Source organism: Rhincodon typus, chromosome 35, assembly GCF_021869965.1.
Source record: "Rhincodon typus isolate 14 chromosome 35, sRhiTyp1.1, whole genome shotgun sequence".
In the NCBI taxonomy this organism is placed as follows: Eukaryota; Metazoa; Chordata; class Chondrichthyes; order Orectolobiformes; family Rhincodontidae; genus Rhincodon; species Rhincodon typus.
Window position 1 is genome coordinate 24,254,152 of NC_063366.1, and position 20,983 is coordinate 24,275,134.

Consider the following 20,983-nt stretch of genomic DNA (forward strand, 5'->3'; position numbering starts at 1 on the left):
TAGGAATCTAACCTCAACATGATAGCTACTAAATAAAAACTAAATACGAGTTCTGAGGGATGGTCACTGGAGCAAAAACGTTAACTCTGATTTCTCTTCAAAGATGTTGCCAGACCTGCTGAGCTCTCCCAGCAACTTCTGTTTCTGTTTGATAGCTACTAACCTCAGTCGTGACTGAGGAGAACCAGCAACAACCAGGAGTAATGGAACCAAAGGATCTTTTAAAAACGAGGGAGGGCACTGAGGGGGGTTAATGAGGGAGGGTGCTGAGGGGGTTAATGAGGGAGAGCACTGAGTGGGCTAATGAGGGAGGGTGTTGAGGGGGTTACTTTTAGAAATCTCCTTCAAAAACTGCTACCATTCCCCACACTCCCAGTGTCCCCTGGTTTGTCCAACTTCCTGAATTGTCTTTTCAATTCTCCCTACCAAGGCATCCAGGTAACAAAACAGGGTAATTGTAACATAGTGTGGAGCTGGAGGAACGCAGCAGCATCAGAGGAGCAGGAAAGCCGACGTTTCGGGTCAGGGACCCTTCAGAAATCTGACTTCAGCATCGGCAGTTCTTACTATCTCTGAGCGAGTTATAACCCCACTGCGAAGCCTCTCCATTTCTGAAGGAGCGTCCTGACCCGAAACGTCAGCTTTCCTGCTCCTCTGATGCTGCCTAGCCTGCTCTGTTCCTCCAGCTCCAGCGTCGGCAGTTCTTACTATCTCAGGGTAATTGTAAGGTGGTCTGACATATGTCACAGAAACCAACCAGTGTTGTTGTCTCAGGTTTTATAGGTGGATCGAGAGATGCTGAGAAAGTCTCTCCTTTGCTGCTATCTTGGTTTCCAGAAAATGGGTTTCAGAGTGAAGATGTGATGTGGGATTACATCACCGCGGGGAATGAAACCCCAATTTTGCAACGTGACGGACGGACATCTGAACCTAAAATGAAGAATGGGTCTGTCCTGTTGCAGGAATTGGATCTGTTGGAAGAAAGTCATATCTATCAGGGGTCTGTAAGGCGACAGGAAATGACTGGTAGGTCAGTGAAAACTTCACATCAGCATGCGTAGGGTGTATGCCACTTATTTTGAGCCAAGCAGGCTTGAGGCATTTCTCCCTAATTTAATATCTTTGATATCTCCTGTACCTTGTGTTAATGTGAGATCTATGCTCTTATGAGAGAACAGCAACAGATTTTATTTGCTTAGCAATATAGACAAGAGTTCCAGCTCCATGAGATCTGACAAAGCTCCCTAGGCACAGGTTCAGCAGCTATATCCAGAATAAAGGTACAATTTCCTTTCCTCTACACCTCCCTCAAAGACTCAAACATTACTGATTTTGCTAGTAACATTTAAGCATGAACATTTCATATTTAACATCTTTCTTTACTTTTTTAGAGTCATTACAGTGTGGAAGCAAGCCATTTGGCCCATTGAGGCCACACCGATTCTCCAAACAGCATCCCACCCAGACCCACATTCCCCTTACCCTATTACTGAAACCCTGCATTTCCCATGGCCACTCCACCTAACCTACACATCTCTAGAACTGCAGGGCAATTTAGCATGGCTTTCCCACCAAACCTGGACTGTGGGCGGAAACTGGAGCACCCAGTGGAAACCTATGCAGACATGGGGAGAATGTCCACACAGGCAGTTGCCCGAGGGTGGAATCGAACCCGGCTTCGTGGCATTGTAAGGCAGCAGTGCTAACTACTGAACCACTGTGCCACCCTTTACCACACTAACCCTCTTGCCCCGCCTGCACCTTGACCAAAACCAAAAGTCAGTTGTGCTGGAGAGAATAATCTGCAGCAGCACCCTCGGGTTTTCTTAAAAGATGGGTGCCTCTTCCAGCCGGGGGAGGGGCTGTTTGACAAGTGGACAAAATCGATCGAGCGTCACACACAAAAAGCTTACTTTACAAGCGAGAAAGCTGAAACCCTTCAATGACCTGTTGTTCTAATGCACCAGCTATGGTTGCTTTGCCTTTGTTAACTTTCCTCTGCTGGATACAAAGAGTTTTGAGGATGTTCAGGATGTCTGGGCTGTCTTGTGGTTCCCTCGGAGAGCTGCCACGTTGATGTAGTGGAACTGCTCACAATGGCTCGGGCAAACAAAGACTTGAATGTAACAACAGTGAAAAATGGTAAAAAAAAAATTGATTCATATGACTCCAGACCTTGGGTGATCAAAGCTATACAAGCAGTTCAGCATAATAAATAGTAAATGATTAGGAATTGTGTGCCAAATCTTCATAATCTTTTCCGTTGTAGCAGAGTATAGCATGAGCCTGTGAGGCTGTTAAGATTCGTTTTACCAAAATCCAATGAGATAAGGACTGTTCACCGGACACACATGTTCTTGTGTAAAGCTATATTATAAATGAGGGTAGTGTTCTAAAAAAGATTTTAACATCAGACAAACCAAAGCAGAGACTAAGAGCTTGAAAAAGCGAATATTACTGGAAATTTTGAAAGGGATATTAAAATTGACATTAATTGTTTTTACAATTCTCTTAGCAAAAGCAAAGTGGCCAGGAGCAGCTTGAACCACTTAAGCTGTCATGTTCTGTAGTGAAAAAAAAAATACTGGACATGTTAAATAATAATTTTGCCTCAATATTTACAGTCAAGAAAAAAATCAGCACGTTGAACAGTCGAAGAAAACCTTCTATGAATCAGGGTCAGGCGTTCAACAAAGGCATTGTAAGCAAAACAACAATAATGAAGAGAATGATGGGACTGAAACATAATAAACTGCCAAAAAATACTGATTCCACAGTCAGTACCACATTCAGTATAAGTGAGAACATTGCCACTGACCTAGTTAAAACCTTTCAACGTTCTCATGATTCAGGAAAAGTTCCTTTCAATAGGAAGGTTTTTGAAGAAAGCTGACTGGGCATGGGGATGAAACCAGGACATTATCAGTTAGCTTAAGGAAGAGAAGCTGGGAGAGAGAGAGGACTGAGAAAGATGCAGGGAAGGTTCAATGTGATTTGAACAAATTGAATGAATTGGCAAATGCATGTCAGATGAAGTATACTGTGGATCAATGTGAGGTTATCTACTTTGGGAGCAAAAACAAAAAGGTGAGTTATTACCTGTATGGGAAATGGGGAGGTGCAATGAGACCTGGGTGTCCTTGTATATCAGTTGCTGAAGATAGGCACGCAGGTGTAACGGATGGTGACAAAGGCAAATGGCCTTCTAGCAAGAGGATGCAAATAAAGAAGCAAGGATCAAAGTTTTGGTAAAGATCTGTACCTTGGGTTCTGGGTGAGGTTGTTGACTTGCTGGCTGAGCTGGCTTGTTCTCCTTCAGATGTTTCGTCACCAGGCTAGGTGACATCATCAGTGGAGCCTCCGATGAAGTGATGTTATTCTACTCCGCATGGAATTTATACTGTTTGGTCTGTTATGGCGAGTACTGTTATTTCTGGTTTTGATCTGTATGGGTTTGTAAATGGGGTCCAATTCTGTGTTTGTTGATTGGAGAACCATGCCTCTAGGAATTCCCGTGAGTGCCTATGTTTGGCCAAACATACAACGGGAATTCCTAGAGGCATGGTTCGTCTGAACGAGAACAAGCCAGCTCGGTGAGCAAGTCAACAACCTCAGAAGCAGGGATGTTTTGCTGCAATTGTACGGGGCTTTGGTGAGACCACACCTGGTGAATTGCGTACAGTTTTTGTTTCCTTATCTGAGGAAAGATGTTCTGGTGACGGAGGGAGTGCAGCGAAGATTTCCCAGACTGATTCCTGGATGGCAGGGCTGATTTATGGAGAGAGACTGGATCAGTTAGGACTATGTACTTGGAGTTTAGAAGAATGAGGGGGAAATTTCACAGAAACATAACATTGTACAGGACTAGACAGTGTAAATGCAGGAAGGATGTCTGGTGAGTCCAGGCCCTGGAAGGTCACAGTCTTAAGATATGGGGTGGACCATTTAGGACTGAAGTGAGGAGAAATTTCTTCACCCAGAGAGTGGTGAGCCTGTACAGTCCTTTGCCAGAGAAACTGATTGAGGCCAAAACATTGAATGTTTTCAAGAAAGAGTTGGATATAGTTTTTGGGAATAAAGGGATCAAAGGATGTGGAGAGAAAACGGGAACAGGGCACTGAGTTGGATTATCAGCCATGATCATATTGAATGGTATAGCAGGCTCGAGGGGCTCATATTTTCCATCTGCTTATATTTTTATTTGAGCGATTCTCTGTCTATACCTAGCTATTTAAGAATGGAAGCAGGTGGGAGCAGCCCCATTTAGCAGGGTGTTATTGGATAACCATTGGTGGAGAATGCCATGATCAAACATGTCAAAGGCTGCAAAGAGGTTGAGAAAGGCAAGCAGGGAAAATTTAACCTTTATCACAGACAAGGAATACCATTTGTGACATAGATGAGAGCTGTTTTGAAACTGTATTTCTGCTAAATGGGAATGTTACTTTGGTGTGAATCTCTAACGTTTCTTTCAACTAACTACCTTCTTTCAGAGCAGGACACTTCGCCTGAGCCAATCAAATTAGACCACCCTGTAGGTTCCTCTTCCCTGCTTCAAGTCAGTAAAAATAATTCCGTCCGGGTCGTCTGGCGGTACTTCAATCATATAAATGAACATGTGATTCTGGAGTACACAATTGATGGTAACTCGTTGGCATTCAGTTCATATTTCAAAAACCGAGTGAGGTTTGATAAGAAGACTGGCTCTCTCTTTCTGAAGAAGTTAGAAGTAATAGACAGTGGCACTTATGAAGCAACCTTCACTATGCCTATGGCCAAGGATCATTTTGTGGTCAGACACACTTGTTTTCTTGTGGAAGTTTGGGGTGAGTGAAACATTTGTAATATCTAACTCTCAACCAGTATGTTTATTAGACAATTGTTTGGCAGTTTTATTCCCAGCAATTCATTCGTATCCCCACCTATTGATTATTCTGTTATTTACATGCAGCAGTCAGTTGGCTGGATGGCTGGTTTGTAACAGAGAGTGACACAAGTAGCATGGGTTCAACTCCTACACTCAGCCAATACATTATGAGGGTCCCTCCTTCTCAAACTCTTCCCTCACCTGAGGCACGGTGACCCTCAGGTTAAACTACCGTTAGTTGTGTCTCTCAATGAGACAGCAGCCCTTCTGGGACTTTATTATGTCCCCTCGGGTTTTATTAAATGTAATTTGGATCCCTTTAATGTTAATGTTGGGATTTATTTATTTCTGGGTTTACTGTTAAATTCTTGTTAGGGAGTGATAGTACTAGTAAAAGGACAATCACTAACTGACAATTACAATATAAAAGTAATAAAAAACTTCCAGTGAGTGAGGTATGATATGGTTCTCGCTCGCTGTCTCTGTCTCTGTCCTGTGTACCTCAGGATGGAATCCTCCTTCCCCTGGTTCCTCACAGTTGGTCCTTTAGTAACTTCAATATACTCAAGGGATATGGGAGTATGACGATTTGGATCCAAAATTGGCTTAGTGACAGGAAACAGAGTTTGACAGATGCTTTTGAAAGTAGAAAGCTTCTTGTGCTTGTTCCATAGGGCTTAGTATTGGGTCCCTTGCATTTTGTGGTCTCATTATATTAACCATTTAGACTTGAATATGGAGGCATGGCTGAGAAATTTGCCTGGTAGTTGATAGTGAAGAGAATGGCTGTCAAATGCAGAATGATAACTGTGGTTCGGTTGAATTGGTGGAAGAGTGACAAGTGAAATTCAATCTGGAGGTGTATGAAATAATTCTTTTGAGGAGGCCAAACAATGGAAGGGAAAACCCTTTTAAATAGGGAGCTGTTGAAAGGGATAGAGGAAATGAGAAATCTTGGATAGTATGTCCGCAATTCCCTGAAGGTAGCAAGGCACCTAGAAAGGGGGTAAAGAAGGCACATGGGATGGTTTCCTTCATTTCGAAAGGTACTGAATCCAGGAACAGGGATGTATTGCTAAGACTATATAGATACGGGTTAAGCGGCTGCTGGAGATTTGTGTGCATATCTGGTCACCACGTTACAGGAAGTTCATTATTGCTGTAGAGACTGTACAGCGAAGATCGACAAGAATGTTGCTGGGGCTTGAAAATTTCAGCTTTGAGGAAAGATTGGATAGTCTAGAGTCTTCCTTAGAACAGAGGAGACTAAAGGGTGATTTAATTGAAGTGTACAAAATAATGAGAAACTTGGGTAGAGTGGACAGTGAAAACCTATTTTCTGTAGCAGAAAGATCAGTTACCTGGGGACACAGATTTAAGATTTAGAGGGGACATGAGGGAAAATGTTTTCATCCGCAGTGTGGTGGGTGTCTGGAATTTGCTACCTCGTTTGGTGATTGAGGTGGAAACCATCAACTTGTTTAAAGGAATCTGAATCTGCAACTGAAATGCTGTAATTGATTCCAAAGATATTCCGTAAAACACCACACAAGGCTACTTAATAAGATTGGGGGTAGGATTAACATGAATAGAGATTGGCGAACTAATGGAAGACAGAAAGTTAGGACAAAGGGGGCATTTTCAGGTTGGCAACCTGTAACTAATGAAGTACCACAGGGGATCAGTGCTAGGGCCATGACTATTTACACCTATTAATGATTTGGATGGCAGAAGTGAATGTACCAAGTTTGTGGATGATGTTAAAAAAAGAAGTGAGGATGACACGAGTCTACAGAGGGATAAAGACAGGTTGAGCAAGTGGGCAAAAACATGGTAGGTGCAATATAATGTGGGAAAATGTAAGGTTACGCTTTGGCTAGAAGAATATTATTTAAATGAGGGAACACTGCAGATTGCTGCAGCATGGAGGGATTTTGGGGGGGTCTTTGTTCATGGATCGCAGAAAGCTAGCATCCACATTCACTGGGTAATAGGGAATGTAAATGGAATGTTGGCCTTTATTTCAAAGGGAATAGGATCTAAAAGTCAGGAAGTTTTGCTAAAACTATACAAAACACTAGTCAGACCACATCTGGGAAACCAGGAACAGTTTTGGTCCCCTTGTCTAAGGAAAGATAGACTGACACCAGAGGCAGTCCAGGGAAGGTTCACTAGGTTGATCCTGGTTATGGAGGGGATTTTCTTATGAGGAGGGGTTGAGTAGGTTAGGTTTGTACCTGTTGGGAGTTCAGAAGAAAGCGAGGCAACCTTATTGAAACATACAAGATTATTTGGGAACTTGACTGAACTATAGAGTAGATGCTGAGATTGTTTCCCCTTGTGGGAGAGCCTAGAACCAGAGGGCATCATCTCAGAGGTAGCCCATTTGAAGACAGGATTTTTTCTCGGAGCGTAGTGAATCTGTGGAACTCTTTACCACAGAGGCTGGTCGTTTCTTCAAAACTGAGATAGACAGATTTCTACTCTGTAAGAGAATCAAGAGTTAGGGGTAAAAGGCAGGAAGTGGATTTCAGACACAATGGGCTAAATGGCATCTTTCTGTTCTGTAATTTTTATATGATTCTGTGTCCTCATATGCTTACAGTGCATTATTTGAATAAATTAAAGAAACTGCAGTTACCGGAGATCTGAAATAAATACAAAAATTGCTGTCAAAACTCAGGTCTGGCAGTATTAAGATTCTAAGTTGGCAGCGCTGGCAAGGTAGGTAGCGCTTGGGCTCTCGAAACTATCTGCTCCAGGTCAGCTGCATCCTCTTTCTCTTTCCTTTTCGTCTTTCTTTTTTTCTCTCTTTTTCTTATCGGCAGCAGAGGAGGTGTCATAGCAGAGGAAGCTGGAGCTGAACTCATGGTGATAGCAGTGGCTACGGTTTTGGCAGCATGGTAGGCCCAGTTCGGTACTCTTAGCAATGTTGGTGAGGTGATGGCAGCAGGCCTGGGGACACCTACAGCATCAGCTGGACCCAAAGACTGGGACACCTTACAGAAACCCCAGTGACCTTAAAACCCAGAGCTGTCCTTGACAAGAAGGACTGTAAAGTTGAACATTATTTCTTATTTTTCTGCCTTTATATTTTTCTGTCAATTAAACAGAAGGTGAAGACCTATTTAAGAAGATTTATTTCTTTATCCATTTTGTAATCCAAAATGGCGCTGGACTGAGGCGACAAAACATTTTTCACTGTATTTTCCCAAATATACGTGACAATAAAATCATTCATTCAGCATCTATGGGGGGAAAAGAGAGTTAACGTTTTGAGTTTGGTGGCTCTTTCAAGTATTTGAATGTTGCAGCTGTGAAGTATTATCTTCCAGTGTTAACGAGAATATATTTGGGAAATGAAAAACACTTAAGTGCTTTTGCCTCGTTACATTTGCTTAGCTAACATGGCAATCAGTGCATACAATATAATGATCATGATTGTTTGAGGTTGTGTATTTTTGGTCAATGAATGACCTAATAAAGTATAAATTGACACCAGATTGGTAGGATTACTGAAGAGAGGCATGTTTACTTTAATTGCCCCTAACATGGCCTCAAATTCTAAAATATTTAATTTTGACCCCTACAGAAAAGAACAGTAAATTCCTATGTCCAATTTGCAGGCAGTGCCAACTGTTTTTGTGCTGTTATTGCATTGTTGACATGACAGGTTCCAAGTTCATTGCGAGTAACTTGCAGGTTCTATCTGTGACACACAAATTGCTGCTGCCTCCCCCATGCGTGCTTGATGTTTCCTTCTTTATGATGCCGTCTTTGTGGCTCATGAGCTTTCAGTTCCCTCCCATTTCCTCCCATTGAGCCCTTTTATCTGTGTTAATGCCCCAACTTAACTCCCAAAGCCCATGCCTGGAAATTCCCATGTCTTTGTGCCCTACACCTTCCCCAAGTACCAGCCAGTGTTGCTATGATCTGTTTAAACTTCCCATCCTCATTCCAGACCTTGTGCAGAGTGACATATCCACCTCCTCAAGTATTCAGTGCTACCTGCTGTGACAACAGCAGGTGGCTGCCTCTTCCTCCTGCATTAAAATGCTTTCCCAGGCCATAGAGACTAGCAGCTTGTTACTGAGCAAAGAAGACCCTGTGTGTAAGAAAGCAATGTGCCTAATACAGAGGCTTTCAGTGCTAAAGTCAATGAGTGTGCACTAAGAATACAATGTGAAGCAGACACAAACAAATACAGGGAATGCTGGAGGAAGTCAGCAGGTCTGGCAGCATCTGTGGAGAGAAAACGGAGTTAATGTCTCAAGTCCAGACTGACTCCTCTTCAGAACTGTTCAGTTATCCAGAAGCCAATCAAATAGTTGTTAGGTTGGTGGCCTTTTGTGTCGGGAACCTGTTGCCAATAGAATCTGACTTTGTAAGCACCACACATAATGTGTTTCAGTAACTTGATTTATAAAAGTACAGTAATTCCTTTGTTGTTTAATTGATGTTTTCCCAGTTTAGTTCGCAATCAAAAATGAAGCAAAATGAAAGGATTTCCCACACCACCTTCTGACTGTATGCTGGCAGTTAGGTACAACTCCAAGGTTTTGGAGTAGATTTGTAGCTCGGGTTGTGGGTGTTGAGGTTCGTCGGCTCGCCGAGCCGGTTTCTTGTTTCGCAGATGTTTCGTTACCATGCTGGGTAACCTCCTCAGTGCAGCCTCCGATGAAGCGTCAGTGTACTTTTACACCTGGTTTTTAGACTCTGGAGTCCGTTGAGATGGATTGCCTCACCTCCGGTTTTCCTTTGTAGTGGAATGTATATGGGGTCGAGGTCAATGTGCTTATTAATAGCATGCTTCGTGGAATGTCAGGCTTCTGGGAATTCTCGTGCCTGTCTCCACCTGGCTTGTCCCAGGATTTTGGTGTTGTCCCAGTCGAAATAGTGGTTCTCCTTGTCCATGTGGATTGAAATGAGTGAGTATTGGTCGTGTCTTTTTGTAGCCAGTTGGTGTTCATGTACTCTTGTTGTTAGTTTCCTTCCTGTTTGTCCGATGTAGTGTTTCTCACAGTCTCTGCAGGGGATCTTGTAAATGACATTGGTCCTGTCCATGGCAGGGAGTGGGTCTTTAGTTCGGGTGAGCAGCTGTCGTAGGGTTGACGTGGGCTTGTGTGCCACTCTGATGCCCAGCGGTCGTAGGAGTCTTGTGGTGAGTTCCGATGTGTTCCTGATGTAGGGTAATGTGATGAGTGTGTCGGGGCGTGTAGTATCTTCCTGATGTTGTTTGTGTAGGCATCTTCTGACCCAGTTTTTTGGATATCTATTATCCTTGAAAACCTGGAAGAGGTATTCTTCTTGCTCTTGGCATAGTACAGACTGTCCCGACACCGCAACTAGGCAACAAAATCCTCTACATGCTAAAAAGACTTAAACAAACAGGACAGATCAACAAGGCAGACTTCTTAAGAATGAAACCCGAAGGAACCAACACACCCCGATTCTACGGCCTCCCTAAAGTGCACAAGGCAGAAGTACTCCTTAGACCCATAGTCTCCCTACCACGCACTCCATCACACAGATTAGCCGAGGAACTACAAAGGAGACTCGGGCACCTAGTCAACAAGTCACCCCACTCTATCCACTCAGCCCAAGAATTCCTCAACTCCATCAAAGACATAAGGATAGACGACAAAGAGACCATGATATCATTTGATGTCACTGCCCTATTTACATCAATAGACATAACACTAGCAAGGGAAACAACGACAATGCTACTGGAACAAGAGCAAGACCCCAGTGAAACCATCTCCAAGGACAACTTCTTCCTCTGGGTGTAGTTCCGTGTTGCTGCAGTGTGTTGTTGCCCTGTTAAATAGTGTTCGTACGGAGCTTCGTTTGTGTGTGCTGGGACGGTTACTACTGAAGTTCAGTACCTGGTCTGTGTGTGTGGCTTTACGGTGTACTTTCGTTTGTAGTTCCCTATTTGTCTTGCGCTCTACCATGACGTCCAGGAATGGAAGCTGTTTGTTCTTCTCCTCCTCTCTGGCGAATTTTATTCCGGTGAGGGTGTTGTTTATAAGTTTGTGTGTCTCCTCTAATTTGGTCCATTTAATGATGACAAAGGTGTCGTCTACGTAGCGTATCCATAGTTTGGTTGGATTACTGGGAGGGCCGTCCCTTCTAGTCTTTGCATCAATGCTTCTGCTACGAGTCCGGAGATAGGCGATCCCATGGGTGTCCCGTTGATTTGCTCGTTATGTTTGGCCATTGAAAGTGAAGTGGGTGGTGAGGCATAGGTCCAATAGTTTGAGCATGTTGTCCTTGGAGATGGTTTCACTGGGGTCTTGCTCTTGTTCCAGTAGCATTGTCGTTGTTTCCCTTGCTAGTGTTATGTCTATTGATGTAAATAGGGCAGTGACATCAAATGATATCATGGTCTCTTCGTCGTCTATCCTTATGTCTTTGATGGAGTTGAGGAATTCTTGGGCTGAGTGGATAGAGTGGGGTGACTTGTTGACTAGGTGCCCGAGTCTCCTTTGTAGTTCCTCGGCTAATCTGTGTGATGGAGTGCGTGGTAGGGAGACTATGGGTCTAAGGAGTACTTCTGCCTTGTGCACTTTAGGGAGGCCGTAGAATCGGGGTGTGTTGGTTCCTTCGGGTTTCATTCTTAAGAAGTCTGCCTTGTTGATCAGTCCTGTTTGTTTAAGTCTTTTTAGCATGTAGAGGATTTTGTTGCCTAGTTGCGGTGTCGGGACAGTCTGTACTATGCCAAGAGCAAGAAGAATACCTCTTCCAGGTTTTCAAGGATAATAGATATCCAAAAAACTGGGTCAGAAGATGCCTACACAAACAACATCAGGAAGATACTACACGCCCCGACACACTCATCACATTACCCTACATCAGGAACACATCGGAACTCACCACAAGACTCCTACGACCGCTGGGCATCAGAGTGGCACACAAGCCCACGTCAACCCTACGACAGCTGCTCACCCGAACTAAAGACCCACTCCCTGCCATGGACAGGACCAATGTCATTTACAAGATCCCCTGCAAAGACTGTGAGAAACACTACATCGGACAAACAGGAAGGAAACTAACAACAAGAGTACACGAACACCAACCGGCTACAAAAAGACACGACCAATACTCACTCATTTCAATCCACATGGACAAGGAGAACCACCATTTCGACTGGGACAACACCAAAATCCTGGGACAAGCCAGGTGGAGACAGGCACGAGAATTCCTAGAAGCCTGACATTCCACGAAGCATGCTATTAATAAACACATTGAACTCGACCCCATATACATTCCACTACGAAGGAAAACCGGAAGTGAGGCAATCCATCTCAACGGACTCCAGAGTTTAAAAACCAGGCGGGAAAACATACCAACGCTTCATCGGAGGCTGCACTGAGGATGTTACCCAGCATGGTAACGAAACGTCTGCGAAACAGGAAACCAGCTTGGCGAGCCAGCCAACCTCAACAGTTAGGCACAACATTGTACTGTTGTTCTCACATTCCAATCACTTAATCTGAGCTGCCAACATCTTTTTTCTCCTAACACTCCATCCTCCCCCCGACTATTGTAAAAATGCTGCCCCCTGCACACTACATGTCAGCTCTGATGAAGAGTCATCTAGACTTGAAACGTTAGCTTGCTCTGTCTCCATGGATGCTGTGTGATCTGCTGTGATCTCCAGCGTGCTTTTGATTTTAGTACAGATTCCAGCATCTGCAGTAATATGCTCCAACAAAATAAAAAGATACAGTTGTCACAAATGCTTGGAAATAGATAGTTGCTGCTCAATAGTGAAATTCTGACATCACAAGAACCATTCTTAATGTTGAGAATCTGTTTTTTTATTCTCTCCATATTTTCCAAACTTTGCCGCCATTGCTGATGGCACATCAGGAGGGTAAAAGTATGTCCTATATTTTTTGTGTTCTGTGTGCACAACACAAAATAATTTTATTTAGGATTTCATAATTCTTAACTTCATTAGTTAATAAATGTTTGGATGTTTCCTTTATTGATCCAAAATAGAAGCATCCCATTTAACTGATGCCAGCCTTTGATTTAGTAGCAGCCTGGTTGGTTTTCATATTTGTTATCTCTTCTCATCCTGTTTGATTGCATTTATTAACTTTTATGTGTTGCATATGGATTCTTTGATTTATTTAGTTTCTCTTTAATGTCACAAGTATTGTCTTCATTTAAAGGTCAGACTACCACACAGTAATTATTCAGCTAATGTGCTATTTCTTTGTTTACATCTATCTGTCACACAGCTGTAGTATAACTGAACCAAGGCTGGCAACAGGATGATCTGTCAGTTGAATTTAACAACCTTTTGTAACTTTCCTTTTGACAGAAAAACTGCGAACACCACAAATCGTTCAGGAACCTGACCATATAATCAATCACGTTTGGTTGAGGTGCATTGTGAGGCAAGCAAAAGCAAGTAGCATCAGTTGGCGGAAAGATAACAAAGAATGGAACAGATGGAATAGCAGTGTATCCTTTGGAAACCACACGCTGTTCATTCAGGACATGGAAGTCACAGATTGCGGTGTGTATACCTGCATTGTGAAAAACGAGGTCAGCACTAGCAGCAACTCACACGTGCTAGCAGCAGACGGTAGGACTTCATGGTTTGAAACAATATGAAGTATGTGGAATGATATTCTAAATACTTATGTTCTAGATAAAATTTCACTGTCAGACACTGTCTGAGGGACTTTGGATTATATTCTAACTGGTGACTACTGAGATGAAGAGAAATGTCTTCACCCAGTGGGTGTGGAACTCTGCCACAGAAAGCAGTTGAGGCCAAAACATCGAATGTTTTCAGGAAGGAGATAGATATAGGTCTTAGAGCTAAAGGGATTACAGGTTATTAGGAGAAAGTGGGAACAGGGTTGGATGATCAGTCAGGACCATTTTGAATAGCTGAGCAGGCTTGAGTGCCAAATAGCATATTGCTGCTCCTATTTTCTATGTTTCCAGGTTGTTGTGTCACCCATAGAGACCATAATTTTAAATAAAAGTGAATTTCTTAGCAACCTATGGAAATAAACTGAAGAACTACATTTTATGTTGCAACATTCTTATGGGAACAAACAGACAAAAATCATCAAAAATCAAACATTCCTACTAAGGTTGCAACCTCTGAATTACTTCCAGTGCCATGCACTACTGAGTACAGGAATAGGACATTAGGGCAGATGAATGTGTGGCTAAAGGGATGGTGTAGGAGGGAGGGCTTTAGAGTTTTGCATCATTGTGATAGCTTCTGGAGTAGGTGAGACCGGTACAAACTGGATGGATTGCACCTGAAACGGAATGGGTCTAATTTCCTTGCTGGGAGGTTTGTTCATGCTGTTGGGTGATTTTAAACGTTGGGCAGGGAGTTGGGGCACAGAATAAATGTAACTTCAAGAGCAATATCCATCAGAGGTGGAAGGAAGGCTATGACAGGTGGAGAAGACGTAGGCAGGTGTGATGATACTGTGCCTTTAAGAGATGTGTCCTGTGCTGTTTCTGTTACAGAAGGGTGTTGTCACAGTTGTGCCAAAATGTCTGTCAGACAGGCAGTTTGTAAACAGCTTGTCAATTCTCTCTGGCTGTGTTTTTTTTTGTGAAATGAGATGGAAGAATCATGAGTGGGTGCGACCAAGGCTGGCACAGACCCCAGAAGGCTTTTAGTTTTGCTTTGAGTTAATGAGAAAATTTCTGCTGCTGCTGGAGCTTAGAGCTTGAGTTCTCTGCTGCTAGAGTGAAAATCAAAAGGGACGGATTGTTTCTTTTTTCAGGACTGGAGAGAGACGGCGCGTGAGAATCATAACTGTTTTGCTGAATTGCATTTTTGCCAAGAGGTGTGTTAATGGGATGCCAACATTGGAACAGTTGATGATTAGTGGTTAATAATACATTATCTTGTTAAGTGTTTCAATAGAGAAAAGTTATGGCAGTTCTTTTTGTTTTATTTTAACTGTGTTATAAGAATAAAGTGTGTTTTGATTTAAAGTTTAGTGGTAGACCAATCGAATCATATCTGGAACGTAGCACCTTACCATTGCCTTTAAAAAAGATAAAAGTTAGTGTTTAGGCTATCTCCATAATATACTTTGGGGGGTGGGGGTCTCATCTAGTCCATAACACAGGATAAGGCACATGGGAGGTCTAGAAAGCTACATTGTACCTATTTTAATGCAAGGAGCTTGACTGATAAGGCAGATGAACTTAGAAAACTGATCAGCATGTGGGAATATGATTTGTTGCAATCACTGAGACATGGCTGAAGGAAGGGCAGGACTGGCAGCTCAACATTTCAGGGTATAAATGGGGGCTATAAATAGCTGGGGGCATGCATTATTGATAAAGGAAACCATCACTGCTGCCCTTGCCCTTCATTCATAGAGGAACATGCTGGTCCTAAATTCTCAGTATACTACCTTTTAAAAGGCACCCACTTTCCAAATGTAGGCTTACCTGCAAGTACCTGCTTTCAGTTTGTGTTTGCCAGATCCTGGTTCATAATATTGAAATTGGCTTTCCCCCAACTTTGGCACTTCTGCACTATCATTATCCCAATGTAAGTTTCAAAACCAATAAAGAGGGTTATGGTCACTATCCCCAAAATGCTTGTCCACTGAAACTTCGACTACTTGACTGACTTCATTCCCTAGGAGTAGTTCTAGCACTGCTCCATCTCTCGTAGGGCTATCTACATAATGGTACAAAAAGATATCTTGGATGCACTTTAAAAAGTCCACTCCACACTAAGGTAATCCTAGTCAATGCTAGCAAAGTTGAGCAATAATTCTGTTTTGCTCACGCTTTTCTGTGATTTGCACAGATATCTGCTCCTCTATCTCCTTCTGACTGTTGGGAAGAGGACATCCTAGAAGGATCTTCAGCTGACGCCCCCTGGGTAGAACTTAAAAATAAAAAAGGGGTGATCACTTTGCTGGGATAATACTACTGGCCTCCCAACAGTCAGAAGTATTAACAAGTATTAGATAGTTTAGCGAGCATGCAGGTGCATATATCCCCAGGGCCTGATGAGATGTATTTCAGGCTGCAATGGGAAGCAAGGGAGGAGATTGCTGGGGCCCTGTCAGATATATTTAATACTTCACTGGCCACAGGCAAATTGCCAGAGGACTAGGGGATAGCTAACGTGGTTCCTTTGTTCAAGAAGGGCAGCAGGGATAGGCCAGGTAATTACAGTCTAGTTAGTCTGATGTCAGTTATTGGGAATTGTTGGCAAAAATTCTAAAGAGCAGGATAAATCCTTGGAAAGGCAGGGATTGATCAGGGATAGTCAGCATGGATTCGTTAGAAGGAGACCCTGTCTGATTAATTTAATTGAGTGATTTGAAAAAGTGACTAAATATATTGATGACGGTAGTGCAATTGGTGTGGTTTATATGGACTTCAGTAAGGCATTTGAACGAGGTCCCACACAGAAAGCTTGTCCAAAATGTACCAATGGGATCCAAGGCATGTTGACAAAGGTGATGGTGGAGGATTGTTTTTGTAATTGGAAGCCTGTGACTAGCAGCGTACTGCTGGAAGCCACTGTGACTACTAGGATGTGAATATAGAAGGTTTAATTGGTAAGTTTGCAGATGACTTGAAAATTATGGGTGCTGTTGATGGTGAGGAAAATGGTTTCAGGGTACTGTCTAATGTTGATAAGCTTGTAAATTGGGCAGAACGATGGTTGGTAGAATTTAATCCTGATAAGTGCAAGTGTTTTTGGGTTGTCTAATAAAGGAAGAATATACACAATGAAATGACAGGTCCCTAGGGAGTACTGAGTACTGGTGTACACTCCTCAGATCCCTGAAGGTGTCTGCACAGGTAAATGGGATGGTGAAAAAGACATTGGAAATGCTTGCCTTGATTAGTTAGGGAGTAACATATAGGAGCAAAGAAGACTTGTTGCAATTTTATAAAACATTGGTTAGGCCACACATGGAATGTTGAGTGCAGTTCTGGTGGCCACATTATCGGAAGGATGTGATTGCACTGGAGGTTTTGCAGGGGAGACTCACCAGGACCTGGGATGAAAAGTCTCAGTTATGAGGAGAAACGAGATAGGCTGGACTTGTTTTCCTCAGAGGGTATCTGATTGAAGTATGCAAAATTATGAGAGGTATAGATAGATTGTGAAATGAACGGACCTGTCATATATTAGAGTTGATCTTTTATTGCACCTTCTCTGTAGCTGTGATGCTGTATTCTGCATTCTGTTTTATTACCCTGATGTACTAATGTAAGGTATGATTTGACTGGTTAGCATGCAAAACAATACTTTTCACTGTATCTCAGTACAAGTGACAATAATAAATCAGATCAAATCAATGACAGGCATGTTTAAGAGGAGATCCAAGAAAAGCATTTTTTCACCCAGAGGGTGGTAGAAATATGGAACGTCATCCTGGGACGGTGGTGGAGGAAGCATCTGGATGATGAGTACTTAAAATGCCAGGGCCTAGTAGGTTAGGGACCAAGTGCAGGTAAATTGGATTAGTGTTTGTTGGTCAGCATAGACATGCTGGGCTTGGTTCTGTGCTTCATGACCGTATATCGTAATGGGCAACAAATACTTTTGAACCACTAAAAATTCTTCTGCATTAAATAATGCAATTGAGACACATCTTATAACTCCATTCACTGAGGACTGTAATTTTATCAAATTTATGGCATAACAAGAGCTAGATCTAGCCTTTCAGCAGGTTCACTTTTCCCTGCCACACTGGGTCTAATCTTGAAATGTCTTTTGAAAATTTGACTTGGTCTGAGGATTGTGGAACTGACTTCCAACAGCAAGGCTCATGTTAGTGACTCTTTGTTTCTTAAATCTCCATTAGTCCTCTCTCTTCTGTCTTTTTGTACAGAAAATGTCTTCTTATCAACATTTTGCTTGATCACTAACATAGAGGCTTTACCTATTCTTCACAGCCGTATGTGCATTCTGTCTCTCTTGTGCTGTCTCCATCTTGCCATTTCTCTCTTCATCTGTATCTATTTTGTGATTACGCATTTGCTTTGGGAAAAGTCTGCATTTTCTTCTTGTACAATGTTCCTTAAGCCTAGGGTGAACTGGGAAGTATTCTGAAAAAGGTTAGTTGATATTATTATGTTGGAGGGGCTGATGGGACAATGTGGTAATTCCTGCTGGGTCAGGCCCACCTTCCATGGACCGTTGTGATAACACGACTGAATAGGTTGATAAAAATATATCTTTTTATAACATTCCAACCTCTCATGCCCTAGTGTAACCATAGTGATGAACAGTGAGGAAACAATGAGTAAATAGAAAGCTAATTGTAGTAGCTTTGGGTTAGCCTGTGTTTTTTCTTTGGCAGTTCGTAACACAACTAAGAATTTGGATAAATAGGAAGTACGAGGCAGTCTGTCTGAATGGAACATTTTTCTGTTTGGCAGTCTTTGGCAGATCCGCTTCTTTTTTGTAATGTTGGGGAGGTCATTCAAGACAGTTGGACCTGGAATGCTACTCTGAGGAACTGTCGCAAAGATGTCCTGGCGGTGAGATGATCTCCAAAAACCATAACTGCCTCCCTTTGTACTAGGTACTGTGGGCATCGCTGGCAAGGCAGCATTTATTGCCCAACCCTAACTGCTCTTGAGAATGTGGTGATGAACTGCCTTCTTGAATCACAGCAGTCCTCGGGGCAGAGGTAGACCACAGTACTGTTAGGGAGGGAATTGCAGAATTTGTAAAGTGGCAGTGGAGGAATGTAGAGTGATTTCCACGTAAGGTCAGTGAGTTACTTGGAGAGGAACTTGCAGGGAGTGGCATTACCATCATTATTCAGCTCTGTCCTCGAGATGCAAGAGGGTTGAAAGTTTGGAAGGTGTTGTTGGAGCGCCTTGCTAAGTTACTGCAGTAGATGGTGCACATTGCTGCCGATTTGTGTCAGTGTTGAAGGGAGTTAAACTGTGGTGATGGATGGGGCTCCAATCAAGTCTTCCAACCTCCTGTTGTTTTAGATATGTTGCCGAAGATCTAGAAACATAATTAAATGTCGTACCATTGTTTAAAAAGATAGAAAAGCATACACTGAGTAAATGTAGACCAGCAACTGAGACTTGTTAGTGGAAAAATTATCGGAAAAATTTCTGAGGAACTAACATGATTCCATTTTTGAGGAGGTATCAAGGAGAGTTGGTGAGGGTAGTAATTTGTTAGGCTACTTAATTTTAGCAGAGCTTTTGGTAAGATCACAGGCAGATCAGGTCACAGAAGGAAAAGCCAAAGCATCTAAGGTAAAGAGGCAAGTTGGATCCAAAGTTCCTTCAGATAATGGAGCAATGGGTAATGATCAATGCGTATTTTATCACTGGAAAGCCTTTTGTCTATGAAATATAGCAAAGTATGGACTTGAGTACGGGAGGTTTGATTGAGAAGTTTGTAAATTGTACAAATGTTGTCTGAGTGTTCACTAATAAAGAAAGAAATTGTAGTCTTCAGGAAGATTTTGAGTGCATGTCAAGTGGAATAAATTTTTGTGTTATTTTCACATTTCAGAGACTCTCTTCATTCTAGTTGCTGTTTTATTCATCTCTGTTGTGGCTCTGGCTAGCAGTTTGACCTCCTTCGTTGGAGAAGCTATCATAATCATTGCCATGAAGAAACTCTCAGGTACTTACTGAAAGTATTAAAAGCATTCAATAATTTCTACATCAAACCACTAGTTGTTGATGTTCATTTTGCTCACTTTAGGTTTGCATTCATAGGTCCAAACCAGCAGAGGGAACTTACAGCCATTTTTGTGGCATTTCAACTTGTGTCCATCACCTGCCTGTTGATTGCAAGTGTTCTGGCTGTATTTGAGTCAGGTAAGTGATCTGTTTGGCTGATGTCTAAACACATACTTGCAACAATCAGATACCAGCCCGTGGCTCCTGCTATCAAATTAAACACTATCAATTTGCAGCATTGATGATACCTCATTCAAGCTTCACGGGTAGATCACGAGGGTATGTTTCAAACTGGGGGGGCAGGGGTGAAAGATACTGTGTCTTTCAGAGATGGACATAGCACAGGATCTTCACCTCGTATTGATAGCACAAGAGAAACATATGGAGCTTAGTCCATGTTGGTCATTGTCTATTACATCTAGGTTTATATGTTTTGAAAATGTTGTAATTCTCTTTCTTGTTAATCCTAAAATTCTTTTCCATCTCTGCTTTGATGCACACGTATATTGCCATCTGCTGCTGATTTTGTGCAATTCGGTAGATTCCTGGTTGATTTGCAACTGCAAATGGTTACAGCGCAACTCCACAATTCATTCCACTCCCTGTCCAGCAAATGATCTCTCTGCAGAGAATGATCCAGTTGAAATGTATGATTCAGCTTGTTTTTACAACACTTGTAGAAACTTGGAATATGTTGAACCACACGCTGTGTGAAAACCTTCTCCCTCATGTCATCTCTGATATGTTTGCCAATCACCTTCAATCACTGCCCTCTGGTCCTCGGCCCTTCCCAATTCCTCCCATTCATTTATCCTCACCCCCTTCTCTCAATCCAACTCCCCCTTCTCACTTACCATCCTCCTCCTCCTTCCTTCTGTTGTACTGTCCTCCCACTCACCTTTCTCGTCCAACTCATTCTCCTCCACTTCTCTCCCTCCCACATTCACCTCCCTTAGCCCCCACTTTTCCCTCCCTCCATATCCATTCTTCAGTCTACTCTTCTTTGATAATGTGATGAATGTTTAATTTGAAGATGTACATAATGTGAAGATGCGACTGAGTAAGAAGAACTCCTATGGTTCTCATCATGCAATTTTCCTGATGAGATTAGATGTTTATGAGGGTGCAGAACTGGAGTTGTCTGACCACACTCTTATTTCACCGAGACCTCTATACTATCCCTTTCACAGGCTTCTCCATGTGGTGCAGAAGTATTGCAGGGTTTGGGTGTTTAATGTGCATAACAGTGATCATCTACGTTTCCGTCCTCTTTCTTGGTCTGAATACAAATCGCTCTCCATCGTTCTTAACCATGAACAGTAAGTTGAAAGACTTGTACTTCTGACTGAGTTTTTTTAATTTTCTCGTGGGAGACGGATATTGCTGGCTGGGCCAGTGTTTACTGTCCATCCCTAG

General features: G+C 42.5%; 1 protein-coding gene across 1 annotated transcript in view; it reads left to right on the forward strand.

Annotated features, from left to right (window-relative positions):
* The first annotated feature begins 740 nt into the window (after positions 1-740).
* The window catches only part of LOC125486985, a 30,398-nt gene continuing 10,155 nt past the window's right edge, over positions 741-20,983 (forward strand). The window contains exons 1-4 of the mRNA XM_048616696.1: positions 741-1,026; positions 13,203-13,469; positions 19,395-19,508; positions 19,604-19,705. Of these exons, the coding sequence (XP_048472653.1) occupies positions 741-1,026; positions 13,203-13,469; positions 19,395-19,508; positions 19,604-19,705 (769 nt within the window). The remainder of the gene's footprint in view (positions 1,027-13,202; positions 13,470-19,394; positions 19,509-19,603; positions 19,706-20,983) is intronic.